Source organism: Hemiscyllium ocellatum, chromosome 1 (assembly GCF_020745735.1).
Source record: "Hemiscyllium ocellatum isolate sHemOce1 chromosome 1, sHemOce1.pat.X.cur, whole genome shotgun sequence".
In the NCBI taxonomy this organism is placed as follows: Eukaryota; Metazoa; Chordata; class Chondrichthyes; order Orectolobiformes; family Hemiscylliidae; genus Hemiscyllium; species Hemiscyllium ocellatum.
Genome location: NC_083401.1, coordinates 94,893,889 through 94,912,460, shown reverse-complemented (window position 1 = coordinate 94,912,460; position 18,572 = coordinate 94,893,889). Strand labels below are relative to the sequence as shown.

The 18,572-nt window shown below is 40.8% G+C and overlaps 1 protein-coding gene across 1 annotated transcript; it reads left to right on the top strand.

Moving 5' to 3' along the window:
- The first annotated feature begins 184 nt into the window (after positions 1-184).
- On the top strand, positions 185-18,572 carry srd5a3 (steroid 5 alpha-reductase 3). Its single transcript, XM_060824339.1, has 6 exons — positions 185-395; positions 9,201-9,603; positions 10,107-10,258; positions 14,738-14,929; positions 15,466-15,597; positions 16,701-18,572. The coding sequence occupies exons 1-6, from the start codon at positions 185-187 to the stop codon at positions 16,958-16,960; spliced, it is 1,350 nt and encodes a 449-aa protein (XP_060680322.1). The 3' UTR covers positions 16,961-18,572.

Here is an 18,572-nt window from a genome sequence, read left to right as displayed (position 1 = left end):
TACAAAGGATAAAAAAGCAGTATTTATATTGTATGAGAGGAATGTTTTGTTTGGCAAGTGATTGGCAGTTGACATTGCCATGAAAAGAAACCAGTTAATGATGACTGACAGTTAACTTTCAAGCTTTCCTTAAATTTTAGACCAGGAAATTTGACTCTGATTGGTCAAGGCATTACCTTAAGGAATGGCTGCCATCTCTGTTGTTGAATGGAACCCAATGCAGAAAGTGAACACGCCTGTAAAGTACACGACCTTCTGTGTTAATATATGTAGCTGCAAATACACAAAGGTGTGCTATATTTTGAGCCCAACTAACAATCCTAAAATAGTTGTCAACATAATTCTTTGCACTCTGGCTTATTCAGCACTCCTGAACTTGACCTCACAAAGTCATGGTGAGTACAATGCTGCTATGAATCACAGAAGGTTGGTCTGCAGGTGAAAGAGATAATTAAGGAGGCAAATGGAATTTTGGTCCTTCATTGCTAAAGGGATTGAGTTTAAAAGCAGAAAGGTTATATTGCAGATGTATGGGGTACTGGTGAGACCACACCCGGAGTACTGCATGCAGTTTTAATCTCCTTACTTGAGAAAGAATATACTGGCACTGGAGGGGGTGCAGAGGAAGTTCACGAGGTTGATTGCCGAGTGGAGGGGGATTAGCTTATGAGGAAGGACTGAGTAGACTGGGATTATATTCATTGGAATTTAGAAGAATGGGGAGGTCTTATAGAAACACATAAAATTATGAATGGAATAGGTAAGATAGAAGTAGAGAGGATGTTTCCACTGGCGGGTGAAGCTAGGACAAGAGGGCATAGCCTCAAAATTAAAGGAAGCAGATTTAGGACTGAATTGAGAAAGAACTTCTTCACCCCAAGGGTTGTGAATCTGTGGAATTCCCTGCCCAGTGAAGTAGTCGAGGCTTCCTCAGCAAATGTTTTTAAAGCTAAGGTAGATAATTCTTTGAACAGTAAAGGGATTAAGGGTTATGGTGAGAGGACAGGTAAGTGGAGCTGAGGCTACGAAAATATCAGCCATGATTTTATTGAATGGCAGAGCAGCAGGAAGAGCCAGATGGCCTAACCCTGCTCCTATTCTTATGTCCTTATGATTGATATTATTGAGCAGTGGAAGGACTGAAGAGAAAATTGTGTGACCTCACCCATTCTGGAGAACAGCTATTGCATTGACAGTAGAAGGTGTGTCAATCATTCTGTCTGCCACATCCAAACCATCATTACAGAACATGGCTCGCCATTACAGACTCAGGAGGAGGAGAAGAAGGAAAGGAAGCAGACAGTATAGCTATAATACAGACAAGCTATCCAAGAGCACTTCATTCCCAAAATCCACAATCTCAACAGTCCAATGAGGCCTGGATTTTCCTCTATCAGGCAAGATACTAGGAGTTGAAAAAATTCCTTACTCGAACTTAATCTGCCCACCTCACAAAAATACTTTCAGGCTAAGAGATGTTCACATTGCGGGAGGCAGTTTGGGCAGCTGACCTCTATGCGTGTTCAAAGTCAACCACAGAGACTGCTGGGTGCACAGGCTGTGTATAAAAAGCCTGCCTTGGTGCAGTGGGACTTTATCCCATAGCAGAAAGGGAAGCTCAGCTTCCCCTCCATACATCCCCTTACACTCACTCATCACCTAATATACCTCATTCCTCTCCCCCCCAAACAATGCCTTTGGCTCCTCATACTTTCATGCCAATGTATGCCCCACCAACACCCCCATGCCTTTTTTGATGCCTATCCTTTATGCCCCATATGCTGTGTCTGGACGGATTGGACCGAAGGCTCTGCTTCCATGCTGTACATCTCTATGACTCTATTACTATGACTGAGAAGAGACTCTGGTGAAGGGCTTTTGCCTGAAATGTTGATTTTCCTGCTCCTCGGATGCTGCCTGACCTGCTGTGCTTTTCCAGCACCACTCTAATCTAGACTCTGATCTCCTGCATCTGCAGTCCTCACTTTTGCCCTGTTGACTGAGAAGTCTTGTGCTGTCATACCCTGGTGTTTTTTGGGCTTGGAGAGTCCAGGTCTACTTGGAGTCTCCTGTTTGGATGCAGCTTCACCTCCCTGGACTTGAACTGCAGCAGGTTCAGGATTCTTAGACAGGGGAGTGTGGAGGAACTGAGCTCCACTGAAGTGTCCTGAAAGGAGGTTTCTGGGGGTCCTGTCTTTGTCTCTCCCAGATGGCTGCTGGCACTACCCTGTCTTCCTGACAAAAAGAGGCACCTGGAGTGAGGTCACGTCTGTGGTTGCATGAGGTAATAATTCTTAATGTACATTCTTCAAAAATCTGACAAAAACGTACCAAAGTGGCTGATATCACTATTGAGTGGATTCCGGCAATTGCCTCTATCAGTGCCTTAAATCCTAAAAGTTTTACTCTGCCCTGAAAAACAAGAAACAGACAACTCTGACCACCCTGCAGTATCAGCCATTTTGTGCATTGCTAATTTTGTATCCAATTGGCAAAATCTGCCTGAATCCCATTTGATCTAACTTTACCAACCCATCTATCACGTGGAGCCTTGTCAAAGACCTCACTAAGATCCATGTAATGAACCTTTACCGCTCTGCCCTCATCTATTTTATTCTTGCACAATTAACGTTCAATCTGATATGGCAAGATTCCAACATCATCTCAATGTAAATGACCTGCAGGGTTCACCTGCCCCCATACTACATGTTCCCTTTTGACTTGCTATCCACGTGGCTCCTCTGACTTTTTGGCCTTCCTTCCATTTTCATTGATCCTGTTAATATAACTGACAATGTCATGACTTTCTCTCCACAGTTCAGGATAATGGAAGGGAAGCCATGCGCTTATTTGGCCTACATCCTCTCCATGCAGAGGTCAGACTTATAAGGTCATGTTTAAGTCTCTCTCTTCCAGGGCTTCCAATTTCATCCTATTCACTATTTGATTTCACTGTCTCCAATTGCTCTCCCTTTTATCGGTCACCATTCCCTCTGTAAACCAGTGCAGTAAAAACCATTCCCAGAATTGAGTTGCCTGCTTTTCCGGGATGCTTTTGTGAATTATTTTTCATTCAAGTGATGGGCATCATTGGCTGAACCAGTAAAGAATGACATAACGCCAGGTTATAGTCCAACAGATTTATTTGAAATTACAAACTTTCAGAGCGACGGTCCTTTGTCTAGTGCAGTGAGAGAGGGCACACCACCACAGAGTTTATAGACAGAGAGATCAAAGAATCATACAACTGGTGTAAGTTGAGTGAACAAACTTAAAATGGCTGATGGAGAACTTTGTTAGGAAAGAGATGTAAATTTCAAATGATCAAGATGCAAATTCAGACCCAGTTTCAAGTCACTGCCCCAAGACAATTAAAGGTTTAATTAGTGTCTGCCTAACTTTCCAAACTTTAATTAGGCAGAGATATAAAAGGTAACATCTCAGGTCAGACACTGAATTGTAAGTACGAGACCTCAATCAGAATCTGTGTCTGTCTCAGAATACAAACAGGCTGGTCTTATTCCAAACTGACTGACCCTGACTACAAGTTGTGGATTTTTTTTTGAACAAAATAGAATGTATCCTCAAATAAACCAGCATTTTTATGGTCTGTCCCTAGTTGCCCATGAGAAGATGGTGGTGAGGTGCCTTCCTGAACCACTGCAGCTCCTTTGGTAGTGATATCCCTAGGTCAGCCTTTAGGACTTCAAAAGATATCAAATCAAAATATTATGTTATCTGACTCTGCTATTGTATATCACATTGGATGCATCAAACATAATTTTAAGTACTAAAAGGAAATTAAACTGCAAGCAAAATTTCTTTAAATTTTATATTAAATCCATTCAAGGCCATGGGCCAAGTGTTGTAAAGTGGGATTATGTAGATAGATTGGCACAGAATCGATGCCCTGCAGGGCTTCTTCTATGCTGCATTACTCTATGACTGTATGACTGTAGTCATACATGCCCTGATATGATCATGGCAACCAGTTGACCTCCACGGAAAGATAACACAGTACTGCCAATTGGGGGAGCTCTAAACCTACATTACATCCAGGAGGAAAACAAATGTCTGCGTTACATATGAGCTGAGTGTTACTTTCAAAATAAAACAATTGCTTTGTGGTTTTGCATGATTCGTTTTATATTATTTAACCTGAGCATTATAAAAATATTTTCATTACAGATGATTAAAGCACAAATAATGTTATTGTCCCTAGAAGTTGCTCAGTTCACTGTATCTGTAGTTATTATGTCTCAAACTCAACTCATTATTTGCTTTCTAAAAAGAAAACTGGTTTGGTGTACAGATCAGCAATGGTCGAACTAAATTGTGATATATTAGTAAAAGTTGAGATTCAGAGGGATTTAGGTGTTCTTGAACATGAATAACTAAAAATTAGCAAGCAGCAACAATAAGCAATTGGAAAAACAAATAGTATGTTAGCCATTATTGTAAGGGGTTTAGAGTATAAAAGTAAGGCAGTCTAGCTGCAATTATGTAGGGCTTTGGTGAGATCAGACTTGTGTACTGTGTACAGCTTTGGGTCTCTTTACCTAAGGAGTGTTCTACTTGCGTTATGTGTTCACTAGATGTATGGGATAACAGGATGATTCTATGTTGAGAATTTGAGTAGAATAGCATTTATTTTCTGGGGTTTAGAAGAATGAGAAGTGATTGGAGCATAGGAACGGGAGGAAGCCAATTAGCCCTTCAACCCTGTTTCACCATTCAGTGATGCCCTGCCTATTCTATGATCTAATTCTCACATCCCTGACAAGACTTATATTTATTAGCCACTGCTGGTTGCCTTAAGGTAGCAGCTTGATATGTTGGAGTGGTTTATTAGGCCATTTCAGAAGTCCCCAAGAAAGCCTTTACAAACCTGTAACACTTTCTGCAATAAAATCTGTATTCAGGTTTCACAGTTGGCATGGCAATATCTTGCAGTCAAGGTCACAAAATCATTTTTCCTAACAATCTTTCTAAGCCACTACAGGGATAATTGGCCATTTCGGAAAACCTTTACATGTGTAACTTTCATTAAGGAGGTATATTAGTGAGCATCTTTGGTAAAACGACAATTTTATTGAATTCCCACAGACAACTGGAAATAGCAAGATAGGGCATGGGATTTACTCAGATTACAAGCTTCCCCAGGTCTGCGTAATCACCTGCCGGACTCCTTCTTGTTAAGGGGATAAGAACCTGAATTGCCTATGGAGTTAAACTAGTAACAGAAAAATTGCAAGGCAGATGAGAAGACAGGGTAAACATAAAGCCGAGCATTGAGTAAGCCTTGAACGTAGAATTATGTAAAAACAAAACAAGGTTAAGGGCACTCTATTTAAACGCATTCACAATAAGATAAATGAACTAAAGGCACAAATAGAGGTGAATAGATAAAATCTAATGACCAGGACTGAATTGAACTTTTGAGGATAATCAATGTTTAGGAAGGACAGACAAACACATAAAACAGGTGAAGTTGCACTGTTAGCATGAGATGGGATCAGTACATTAGTAAGGGTGGATCTTTGATTGGGAGAACAATATGTGGAATCTATTTGTGTGAAACTAAGAAACAGCAAGGGGCAGCTGCCATTGATGGAGTTATTTATAGACCACCAAATAAATAGTAGAAATAATGTAGAATATGTATTAATCTGGAGAAGAGAGAAGCATGTAACAAGGACAGCACACAAATCCCTTAATCTTGTGTTGAGTCCAGCGACTGTGAGAATCACCTCCAGTTTGCCTGTGAACAAGGCCTGTGAACTCCAAGGCAGCCTTCGAGATACACAACAATACAGAATCGTCAAGCAGAAACTGATAGCCACATTCTGTACCCATGAGGACAGCCTCAGCCATGATCTTGGGTTCATGTAACACTACATGTCTTTGTAAAATCTTCCCTAATGTTGTTTGACACCACCACCTTGATAATTTGTTATTATCTCTTTACCTTAATTGGCTTGTGCAGTTTAGGATTATTTGTTACTTTGGTTAGACCCTCATCATGCGGCTCTGATACCAATAGTATTATTCCAGCTATTTGGTTTGTTTTTAGTACCACCTTATTTTTGACTTTTTGCAATTGTTTCTCTGCTTTAACTAATTGGTTCATAGTCATCCTTTCACTTGTTATTCAGCTGTTGACACTTGAGATCACCTGCAAAGACTTGTCAACACTCCACTCACACTATTTGTACTAATCTGTTGACACCTTTTATTATCTGGAATTATCTTGCAATGATCACTCCGCCTATATACTCTATGACAGTGTGCTTCCTTCCAACTTCACCTGATGAAGGAGCAACACTCTGAAAGCTTGTGTTTGCAAATAAACCTGTTGGACTATAACTCGTCTGACTTCTGATTTCACCTGTGAACAGGATGGACTGACTTGTCAGTGATTACTTGCCAAAATCAAAGGCAATAGCTTCCCCAGTGATCTCGTAGAAGCACATTGAGGTCAGGGAGATAGAGTAGCTGTAGGAGAAAGGTTGTCTGGCTGAACAGCCAGACAATCTTAGCCATTGGAGGCTGAGGTGGCAGCGCAAACAGAAGACTCTCCGGTCTGTGTTCCAGTGTAATGGATGAAGGGTTGTGCAGAAATGGCAAAGCCTAGTGAAACTTTTAAGTTTGCGTACTGATCCAACTAGGGCCAAATAATGAAAAATATAGAGCAGTACTGATTGTTTGAGGCCTTAATTTGTAATGTTAATTGTTGCCAAAAGAATGACCTTTCAACTGAATGTAACTTGATGGCAGATGTATGCCATTCAAACTCTGTGAAATTGTAATTAATACAATTGCTCCCATCAGGCTTCAAATGCAAATAATTGCAATATAACCCTGAAGAGAAATATACAATAATTTTGCCTTCCTACCACCAGGTGAAGCAGATGGATGGAAACACCACCACTTCCCATCCAAGTTACTCACCATCCTGACTTGCAACTGAATCACTGTTCTTTTATTGTTATCGAATATATTCGTGTAAAAGCATGTAAGAGTCGATCACTTATTTTTGGGCATATATCTGGTGTAAACGTTGACCCGACTGTATCGCACTATAAACCTCTTACAAAGGAAACTACATGTTCCCATTAACCTACTTAAACAAAATTGAATTCATTCATTTTGGGAAAGCAAATCTTAGCTGGACTTATACATTTAATGGTAAGGTCCTAGGGAATGTTGCTGAACAAAGAGACCTTGAAGTGCAGGTTCATAGCTCCTTGAAAATGGAGTCGCAGGTAGATAGGATAGTGAAGAAGGCATTTTTGTATGCATTCCTTTATTGGTCAGAGTATTGAGTACAGGAGTTGGGAGGTCATGTTGCGGTTTTACAGGACATTAGTTAGGCCATTTTTGGAATATTGTGCGCAAATTTGGTCTCTTTCCTGTCAGAAACATGTCGTGAAACTTGAAAGGGTTCAGAAAAGATTTACAAGGATGTTGCCAGGGTTGGAGGATTTGAGCTATAGGGAGAGGTTGAATAGGCTGGGGCTGTTTTCCCTGGAGCGTCAGAGGCTGAGGAGTGACCTTATGGGGGTTTATAAAATCATGAGGGGCATGGATAAGATAAATAGACAAAGTCTTTTCTCTGGGGTTGGGGAGTCTAGAACTAGAGGGCTTAGGTTTAGGGTGAGAGGGAAAGATATAAAAGAGACCTAAGGGGCAACTTGTTCATGCAGAGGGTGATATGTGTATGGAATGAGCTGCCAGAGGAAGTGGTGGAGGCTGGTACAATTGCAACATTTAAAAGGCATCTGGGTGAGTATATGAATATGAAGGGTTTGCTGGCAGATTGGGTTGGGATATCTGGTTGGCATAGATGAGTTGGACCAAAGGGTCTGTTTTTGTGCTGTACATCTCTATGACTCTATGATTAGTAGAGGTAACTCTACTCATCACTCTTTGTTTAATATGCCGCTTCTCTATTCATTCATCAATTCATTCATAACTCTACTTACCGGTAGTCCACTTGGTTTACTAATGCACGTTTTGATTCATTCATTCATTCACACCAGTACTATCGTTATTTATCGCAATTTGTTCACAATAAATCCAAAAGTTAATATCGTTAAAATGTTAATCATTATAATTGTGTCATTATATCTGAATACAAGTGAGATATATTAGCTATATATATCTTTAATTCTTTGATAAATTTGTTAATGTTGCTGAGGATCATAACATACGAGAGTAAATGGGAGGGAAATGGAAGAATTTGGCGAGAAAGTTCAAGACACTTAAACATTCAGAATTGAATAAATGTTTCATTTTAAGTGTGTCATTATACCAGGCCATGACGATGTTGAACTGTGCGATTTTGCAGAATTTCAATGATTCTTTGACATGTTAATTTTTTTCTGTGCCAGTATGAATAAATAAAATGTACTTACTGCAATTTATTCTTGTTTTGAATTCATTGTGTTTTTCATCTTTACCTAAGATTAATTGAGCGATCAAATTAACTTCTGCTAATACATATTTTGAAGTGCAGCATGAATTTCAGCCCCTCAAAACTAGTGTATTAGTCAACCCTGTAAATTGAACCTGTAAAAATAGTCTGAAAATTTTTGCTTTTACAGAAGTATATACAGTATTTAGTCAAAATCCAGGAAATCCCTTCCTGCCTGCACAATAGCTATTCTTACACCAAGGACTGTGCAGTTCACTGCCTTCCTCAAGGTAATTAGGGATGGGCAATAAATGCTGGCCTGGCTAGCAATGCTCAAACCAGGGTTTAACTACAACATGGTAGATGTTGTAAAGTAAAAAACTGAAAGAACTGCAGATTTTGTAAATCAGAAACAAAAACAGAAATTGCTGGGAAAGCTGAGCAGGTGTGACAGCATCTGTGCAGAGAAATCGAAGTTAACCTTTTGGGTGGTAAAGTGATACAGTGTGAAAGATAAGGGGATCATGGTGAACACAGTGTAGTGTATGACAGTGTGTATGAGATAATGATTTGGAGATGCCGGTGTTGGACTGGAATGTACAAAGTTAAAAATCACACAACACCAGGTTATAGTCCAACAGGTTTAACTGGAAGCTCTAGCTTTCAGAGCACTACTCCTCCATCAGGTGATAGTCACAGGAGCGCTCGGAAAGTTAGTGCTTCCAGTTAAACCTGTTGGACTATAACCTGGTGTTGTGTGATTTTTAACTTTGTATGAGATAAGGTCATAATGAATGGGAATTGACAGAATTGGGAAGCAAACTCTGCGCACGCTCGTTCCCAGGCCCGGGTCTGCGTCCGTTTGTTCCGGGGCCCGCGCATGCTCGTTCCCGGGCCCGGACCCGCGCATGCTCGTTCCCGGGCCCGGACCCGCGCATGCTCGTTCCCGGGGCTGTGATCTGGGACAGTTGTCTCTTGGGGATGTTGTCTGTCTCTGGGCTGAGTGTAATCGGTGTTGTTTGGCTAATTTTCGCCACGGTTTTCTTATTCTGCGTGATCTTTCACAATGTGTGGTCAGGTTCGGGAATTTTCGCGCTGTTATTCCAGGATTTCATGCGTTACGGTAAAAGTAAACAGTATTTCTTCCAGCGGCCGGCGTGGCTGCAGCGCCTGGACCTCCCGAAAAGGTAAAGAGAAGGAAAGTGATTGAGGGGCTGAGCGGTCTCCTACCCATGGCCAGCAACCAAGAGGGGCCAAGTGGTCTCCCGCTACCCAGGGCTAGCAGCTGGAGGGGGCTGAATGGTCTTTCACTGCCCAGGGCGAGCAGCTGAATGGTCTCCCACTGTCCAAGGCCAGCAGCTGGAGGGGGCTGAATGGTCTCCTGCTGTCCAGGGCCAGTAGCTAGAGGGGCTGAGTGGTCTCCTGCTGTCCAGGTCCAACAGATGAAGGGGGCTGAATGGTCTCCCGCTGTTCAGGGCCAGCAGCTGGAGGGGCTGAATGGTCTCCCCTGTCCAGGGCCAGCAACTGGATCGGCTGGGTCGGCCAGAAGCTGTAATCTGTACTGATGCTGATATTACATGTTTCATTGCTGTCTCTTGTTGCAATGCAAGCACAGACATTTATACAAAAAACTGTTTTTGGTTGTAGTTACAGTTAACTGTCTTACATTGCTTTTCTACCTGTTCTACAGATGGTTTACTCATTTTTACATGGTTTCAGTAATTTGGAACGCTATTCTACTTGGAATCACTTGTCGAAGTCTCTTTTTGAGGCATCCATATCCAATGTGGCTTCAAAGAGTACTAAACTTGCTTTGTGGGAACGTATTACATTTAACATCTGGTAAAGTATTAAAGTACTCTTTGCTGCACAAATAAAACAGTACAGGGATGTTTGAAAATGGGGCAGTGTATTTGCAATAATGTGTAGTAAATAATAAGTTAAACTGTTGTGTAAATAAGAGTCCAGTTCTTGTTCAAGGAAATCAGAAGAAAAGGGGAAACCTGTTCTGAAATTACTCAATCGAATTATTACTGGAATTGGAAACTTCCTAGAAATTAGTCTAATTTATTCAACGCTCATTGAAGAAGTGTATCCTTAGGATGCAATGTAATTTCAACAGAGTTATATTTTAAGCAAACATTTTGGCTTAAACAAAAATAGAAAGTTGTGATGATTTGGAGATGCCAATGTTGGACTGGGGTGTACACAGTTAAAATCCACACACCAGGCTATAGTCCGATAGGTTTAATTGGAAGCACTAGCTTTCAGAGCACTGCTCCTTCACCCAGGTGGTTGTAGAGTACACAATTGTAAGACACAGAATTTACAGCAAAGGTTTACAGAATGATGTAACTGAAATTATACATTGAAAAATACCTTGATTGTTTGTTCAGTCTCACTTCTGTTAGAATGGCCATGTTAATTTCACTTCTTTCATATGAAAATCACAAAACTTTTTTTTTAAAATTACATTCTCGGGTTAACTTTAATAATTGGTGTCAGCCCAGCTAATGTGTTGAAGATGTTAGCCCCCTGTGTGCTGTTGTCTGTGCCACAATGGTCAGACTCATTCTAATCTTAAAAAATGAATTAACAGAATGTTACATGAATTCATGCAGTTTTTGAGTAAAGTACAATGTAACTCTGCAATTACCATGCCTCAGGGCATCCTAGCCTGCAGTGTATGAAATAGACAAAGTTGGCTGAGTCACATGAGTACTTGCCACATACATGATGGGAGGTGTCCCCACGTGTAATGGTGATATCCATGTCCACATTCTGACACATCTTGCAATGTCTACCGTGACAGGGTTGTATGGAGTTGTCCTGAAGCCGCGTAGTTTGCTACGAACAATTATCTATTTGAGGTTTGGTGGCTGTTTAAAGGCGAGAAGTGGAGGCGTGGGGAATGTCTTGGCAAAGTGCTCATCCTCATTGATTATGTGTTGCAGGCCGCAAAGAACGTGGCGTAGTTTTTCGGTTCCTGTGAAGTACTGGATAGCAAAGGGTACCCTGTCGGTTGAAGCGCGCGTCTGTCTCCTGAGGAGGTCATTACTGTGGCACATCGGAACTGGCAGTCGATGAGTTGAGCATCGTGCCCTGCTCTTATGAGGACATCCCTGGGTACTTCCAAGTGCCCATCACGTTCCTCCTCATCTGAACAGATCTGGTGTATGTGTAGGGCTTGTCCATAGGGGATGTTTGTTTTAATATGTTTTGGGTGGAAGCTGGAGAAGTGTAGCATTGTGAGGTTATCTGTGGGTTTGTGGTAGAGTGAGATGCTGAGGTGCCAATCCTTGATTAGATGCATGTGTCCAAGAAAGAGACAGATAGTAGAGAGTAGTCCGTGGTGCGTTTGACAGTGGGATGAAACTGTCACTGTGTTCAGTGACTCCTTGCCATGGGTCCAGAGGAAGAAAATGGTGTCAATGAACCTGGTGTACAGTGGTGGTTGGAGGTCCTGCGTTGAGAAGAAGTCTTGTTCGAACCTGTGCATGAAGATGTTGGCACATTGGGGTGCAAATTCGGTCTTCACGGCTGTTCCTTGTGTCTGGATGAAGAACTGGTTGTCAAAGATGAAGACGTTGTGATCGAAGATAAAGTGGATGAGTTGTAGGTTAGTGTTCCGAAGATTGGCAGTTGTTGATGTTGAGTACTGAGGCTGTTGCTGCGATGCTGTCATTGTGGGGGATGCTGGTGTAGAGTCCTGAAACGTCCATTGTGTCAAGGAATGTTCCCGATTTGATTAGTCCATGGGTGCTGAGTTTCTGTAAGAAATCCATAGTATCATGACAGAAGCTGGATCTCCTGTACAATGGGTTTCAAGATGCCTTCAGCATAACCAGAGAGGTTCTCACACAGGGTCCCATTGCCCGATACGATGGGACATCCTAGTGTGTTGACTTTGTGTATCTTTGGAAGGCAGTTGAAGTTGTCTACGCAAGAAGTACGTGGGATGAGGGTGTGTAGGGAACTCTGAAGGACTGGATCCAAAGTACTGATCAATGTGTTTAGTTCATGGGTGTGTACTTTGGTCGGATCAGCTGGTAGTTGCCTGTAGTGTTCCTGGTTGTTCAGTTGTCGTTACGCTTTCTTGCAGTCATCTGTTCTATTCTGAATGACAATGGCTCCTTCTTTATCTGCTGGTTTGATGACAATGTTGTGATTGGTTTTGAGAGCATGGATGGCATTGCGTTGTGAGTGGGTGATGTTTTGCTCTACTTTGTGGGTATAGCTGATGAATCTGGCATTTGTATATTTCCTGACAGTTTGAATATACATATCAAGTCCAGGACAGCGGCCTTTCAGTGGGGTCCAAATTGACCCCTCCTTTGGTCGCTTTTCTATGGATCCCCCTGATGACTGTTCCAGTTCATCGGTGGGCTCGTTGGGATCACTGCTGGCACCTTGAAAGAATTCCCGAAGTCTCACTCGTCTGAGGAATTCCTCCGTGCCTGCTGCCAGAACCAAGCTGTCCATTTTGATGGCAGATATTGAAACCCCTGTTCAGGACTTCAATCTCTTCTGGTCGAAGGGAGTGATCCAATAAGTTCCCTGCAGTGATAATGTTATCCATTGTGGTGCCAGGGTGTGCTTCACTACTACAGCTTTCTCCAGTTTTTTTGTTCTTGGTGTGCATGTATGTGGTGTAGTTTTGTTACCTTGTCTGTTTGGCGATGTCATGTAATTGTACTGCTGTATCCTGAGTGCAGGCTGAGAGTGGACTCCGTCTGAAGTTCAAAGTCGTGGCGTCTGCTGTAGACCTGGCACACGAGATGATTGAGAAGTTTGCGAGAGGTGCGGCGTCAAAGTCTCTCTGTGTAGTCTGTGTTGTAGGTTGACGTGAATGGGTTCGTGATCCGTAATCCTTTTGGGATCTTTCCTGCTTGCCTGCATTTCTGTAGAAATTTGATGTCAATGTCGATATGTGCAATCTTCTTGGAGATCCTCTCCACTTTAAGCCGGCAGTTAGTGATGTCGATGGTAGTCATGATTTGGAGGTGCCGGTGTTGGACTGGGGTGTACAAAGTTAAAATCACACAACACCAGGTTATAGTCCACCAGGTTTAATTGGAAACACTAGCTTTCGGAGCGCTGCTCCTTCATCAGGAGGTTGTGGAGTACACAATTGAAAGACACAGAATTTATAGCAAAAGTTTACAATGTGATGTAACTGAAATTATACATTGAAAAATACCTTGTTTGTTTAAGTTTCTCATCTGTACTTTGCTCAAAAACTGCATGAATCCATATAAGATTCTGTTAATTCATTTTTTAGATTAGAAACAGTCTAATCATTATAGCACAGACAGCAGCACGCAGGGGGCTAACACCTTCAACACATTATCTGGGCTGATACCAGTTGTTAAAGTTAACCTGAGAATGGATATTACATATGAAAGAAGTGAAACTAACATGGTCATTCTAAGATGAGAGACTTAACAAACAATCAAGGTATTTTTCAATATATAATTTCGGTTAAATCACACTGTATACTTTTGCTATAAGTTCTGTGTCTTACAACTGTGTACTCTACAATCACCTGATGAAAGAGCAGCGCTCCAAAGGTTAGTGCTTCCAATTAATCCTGTTGGACTGTAACCTGGTGTTATGTGATTTTTAAGAAAGTTGTGATGTTTGGTCACTGGATTCAAAGCATTAACTCTAGTTCTTATCCTCCACTGCTGCTCAACCAGCTATATTTCTCCAGTGCTCTCTATTTTTGTTTCAGATTTCCAGGATCTGCAGTTCTGTTTTATTTTGGCTTACTTATTTGGAATAGATAAATGTCTGTGTATGATACCAGTCCTGAACTGTGATAACACTGAGTCTTGCAACCAACTTGCAAACCATGTAGTATGCCATAAAAAAGGAACTTTATAATTATGATGTCTTTCATAACCTTGCAACATACTTCCAAGCATTGAAATACTGCTCAAATGTTTTGACTGATATAATGTAGAAAAATGTGGACACTCAGTGGTGCAAAGCGAGGTTGCATCAACAATAATTATACAAATGTTTTGAAGATCAATAAGAGTAATTATGATTGAGGCCAGGTCAAAATGCGTGCAGTGGGAAGTATTGAACTTTGATTTGTACATGGAATCTTTTATGTCTACTTGGGATCACTGACAGTATAGCAGTCTCTCAATTGCACGTGAATGTAGTGCTGAAACCTCAAGTGGCTTTTGTATAACAGACAACACTGGTACTGAACCAAGGCAAACATTAGCATTGGAAAAATATGAACACAGCTAAGGATAGTTACTGGTAGATATTTTAAATGTTTTTAATATCTTTCTATTTCTTTTTCAGGTGATGAACTATCCATTCTGTTAGTTCAAATAATGCTATGTGTACAAGCTGTTCGACGCCTTACAGAATGCCTTTTCACCTCTGTGTTTTCAAATGGAGTCATTCATCCAGTACAGTATTGCTGGGGTTTGGTTTATTATGTGCTTGTTGGTTTAACAGTGCATTGTGAAGGACCAGTTCTTGGGACCAAAGGTAGGTTTTGTTTCCACATGATTTACGTATGTAGGTGGATAACTTTGCTGAATTTTGTCTGCCATGCACCCGCTTTCCCAAAGAGCCAGCACAAGTAGATTGAGCTGAATGACATTTTCTGTGCTTTATCATTCTGTGATGTTATTGCATAGTTAAAGCCAGAAATCGGGATGTGAAGTACAGTGTCGAAATAAATAAAGCAATGAAGTTATGCTGCTACTTTAATTTTGGCTGGACAGTTAAATGCAAGTGTAACATAACTTCGGAGTATTTCCTGATTGAGGAACACTAAGTCCAATTCTTTCAGAAAACCATTTAACAAAATGGTCAATTTGAGTTTGCCCTGGTGATAGCTGACATTCAAATGTACAAAGTATGGGTGCTTTATAAACTTCTCTTTCAAAGTTTTAATGTTAAAGAGCTATTTGCATTGGCAGTGGAGCCTTTTGATTGTGTGCAAGTAGAATGATTATATTTAGTTGGTGAAGTATACTATAAAATGTTTGATATTTTAGTCACTATTTTACCTTGTGTAGTGTATGCGATTCGAGACCTATTTGCACAAGGGAAGTGGTACCATGCAGCTGGAATAATGCTGTTTTTGTGGGCAACAGTACATCACCACAGGAGTCATGTGATATTGGCCAGTCTTAGGAAAAACAAAATGGGTAAGAATGCTACACAATATTTCTGCAAATAGGGAGTCTGTATGTGAAACTGCTGGCACGTCTATAACATTTCAAGCAAAGCTGTTTTGAATTCTGTAAATTCAGCAATGATTGACTTAACCTCAAATATTCACATGTCGTGGGGAGAAAGCAGAGTTAATGTTTAGAGTCCAGTGACTCTTCAGAACTCAGTTTTCTCTCCATAGACAGTATCAGACCTGCTGAGTTTCTCCAGCAATTTCTGTTTTTTGTTCCAGATTTCCAGGATCTACATTCTTTGTTTTGTTATATTTAATATGTTCACATTTCACTTAAGTATATTACACAGAGAGCCATTTAAGTCAGCACACGTTTTGTTGCAGTGATTCTTGTAATAATTATTCATTTGACCTGACAGACCAACAGCTGATTGAAAACTTAATTGCAGTTATTAACCTTCAAGAATAATTTCCTCAGTAACCTCATCTCTTCATTGAAAGCATTCACTGATTCATACTGTAATACAGTTTCATGTCTCTTTCCTTCACCCTCTTTATTTCCCTCCAAAAAAAAGGAGGAAATAGCTCATGTGCCACTCTTTGTGTATAATCCTAAACATTCAGCAGATCACCAGCAAAGAGAATGCTTGGATTGATTGAGCTTGTCGCTTTATGATTTTTGATTCCCCCTTAAATCGATATGAAAATGTCCAACTTTCACTGTGTATTTTCTACTAATGGTGTGGCTATATTAAAAAAAAAACAGTGCTCACAAAACCATAGATGAAAGGCCACGTTCGACCACCTATTATGGAAGGATAAAGTGCTTGTAGTTGGTGACCAGTTATTGGAAACATTGAAAGGCAATATGATTCTACGAGGTGATTTAGTAAAAGTTGGTTCCATACAGTAAAGAGAGAGTTATATTAGTCATTGGAATTTGCAGTTATTTCAATTGGTGTTTATCTTTATTTCTCCTTCTGATCGGGTTAATGTGGGAAACAATTATCTCGTTTGTTAGGATAATCTTCAAATTGGAAAGCATACTAAACAATGTGCAGTGCTAAGAGGTTTCATTGATGTATTTCACTAACATAATGAACTGTTTATGTTTATTTTATATAGGTGAAGTGATTCACTTCAAGCATAGCATCCCATATGGTGACTGGTTTGAAGTAGTTTCCTGCCCACATTACTTAGCTGAACTGTTGATCTACCTTGCTATCAGTGTGACCTTTGAAGGACGACACCTTACCTGGTGGTTTGTAATATTATATGTGTTTTTCAGCCATGCAATGATGGCTATTCTGTGTCATGAATTCTACGTGAAGAAGTTTGATAACTACCCAAAAATACGGAAGGCATTTATACCTTTTATATTTTAATCCACTTTTGAATATGTTATTGTAGCTTACAGATTTTGATACTTACCTGTTATTTTGTTCTATTTTCTGGTTTAACATTTACCAATAGCAATTATAAAACCTCACAAATGTTTCTTCTTGGAGATCATCCTTTTCTAGAATCATAGAGCTGTACAGCGTGGTCCAACTCATCTATGCAACTAAATATCCCAAATTATTGTAGTCGCATTTGCCAGCATTTGGCCCATATCCCTCTAAACCCTTCCTATTTGTGTACCCATCCAGACGACTTTTAGATTTTGTAATTGTACCAGCCTCCACCACTTCCTCTGGCAGATCATTCCATACATGCACCACCCTCTGCATGAAAATGTTGCCACGTAGGTCTCTTTTAAATCCTTTCCCTGTCACCATAAACTTATGCCCTGGTTTTGGACTATCCGACCCTGGGAAAAGACCTTGGCTATTCACTGTATCCATGCCATCATGATTTTTAACAACCTCTATAAGGTCATTCATCAGCTTCCAACACTCTAGGGAAATTAACCCCAGCCTAGAGCTCAAACCCTCCAATCCCAGCTACAACCTTGTAAATCTTTTCTGCACCCTTTCAAGTTTAACAACATTTTTCCTATAGAAGGGAAATGGTACACTGTATTTTAAACATGACCAAACTAGTATCCTATACAGTTGCAACATGACATCCCAACCCCATTCTCAATTTACTGACCAATAAAGGCAAGTGTACCAAATGCCTCTTCACTGCCCTGTCTACCTGTGACTCCACCTTCAAGTAACTATGAAGGTCTCTTTGTTCAGCAACACTCCCCAGAACCATGCCAATAAGTGTCTAATTCCTGCCCTGATTTGCCTTGCCAAAGTGCAATACCTCGCATTTATCTAAATTAAGCTCCATGTACTACACCTCAGTTCTAAACTAGAATATTGTCATCAGTGAATTGGATTTTTTAAAGTGTCTGAATTTATGCAGATATAAAAGAAAGCATCCTTTTCAACATTGGTCAAGCCAACCTTTCACGAAGTCATATCTTCAAAATAAATTATTTGAACTTTTAACTATGTTAAGATACTTTCAAATGAGTCTTCTTGTTATAATGGGCGGCACGTGGCACAGTGGTTAGCACTGCTGCCTCACAGCGCCAAAGACCCGGGTTCAATTCCCGCCTCAGGCGACTGACTGTGTGGAGTTTGCGTGTTCTCCCCGTGTCTGTGTGGGTTTCCTCCGGGTGCTCTGGTTTCCTCCCACAGTCACAAAGATGTGCAGGTCAGGTGAATTGGCCATGCTAAATTGCCCGTAGTGTTAGGTAAGGTGTAAATGTAGGGGTGTGGGTGGGTTACGCTTCGGCGAGTCGGTGTGGACTTGTTGGGCCGAAGGGCCTGTTTCCACACTGTAATGTAATCTAAGTGCCAGTTTTGCTTTTATATGATGCTGTAGCCAAAGGCAAGTATAGAATTACAACTGCTCATCATCATCTCGGGAATCATGTCTGATCTTTTAGATCACTGTTAACTGTTATTCTATGCATTAACTTTTGTAACATGATTACAATAATGCAATTTGTCAATATATCATCTAAATGCTCCAGTTAGTTTATATTAGAATATCTGCATG

Bases quoted from the DNA above. Each gene is read 5' to 3' on its own strand.
- srd5a3 (XM_060824339.1), top strand. From the start codon at position 185: ATGGCTGCCATCTCTGTTGTTGAATGGAACCCAATGCAGAAAGTGAAC. The intron at 9,604-10,106 runs GTAAAGAGAAGG...CCTGTTCTACAG, and splicing joins CGCCTGGACCTCCCGAAAAG to ATGGTTTACTCATTTTTACA. The intron at 10,259-14,737 runs GTAAAGTATTAA...TTTCTTTTTCAG, and splicing joins CGTATTACATTTAACATCTG to GTGATGAACTATCCATTCTG.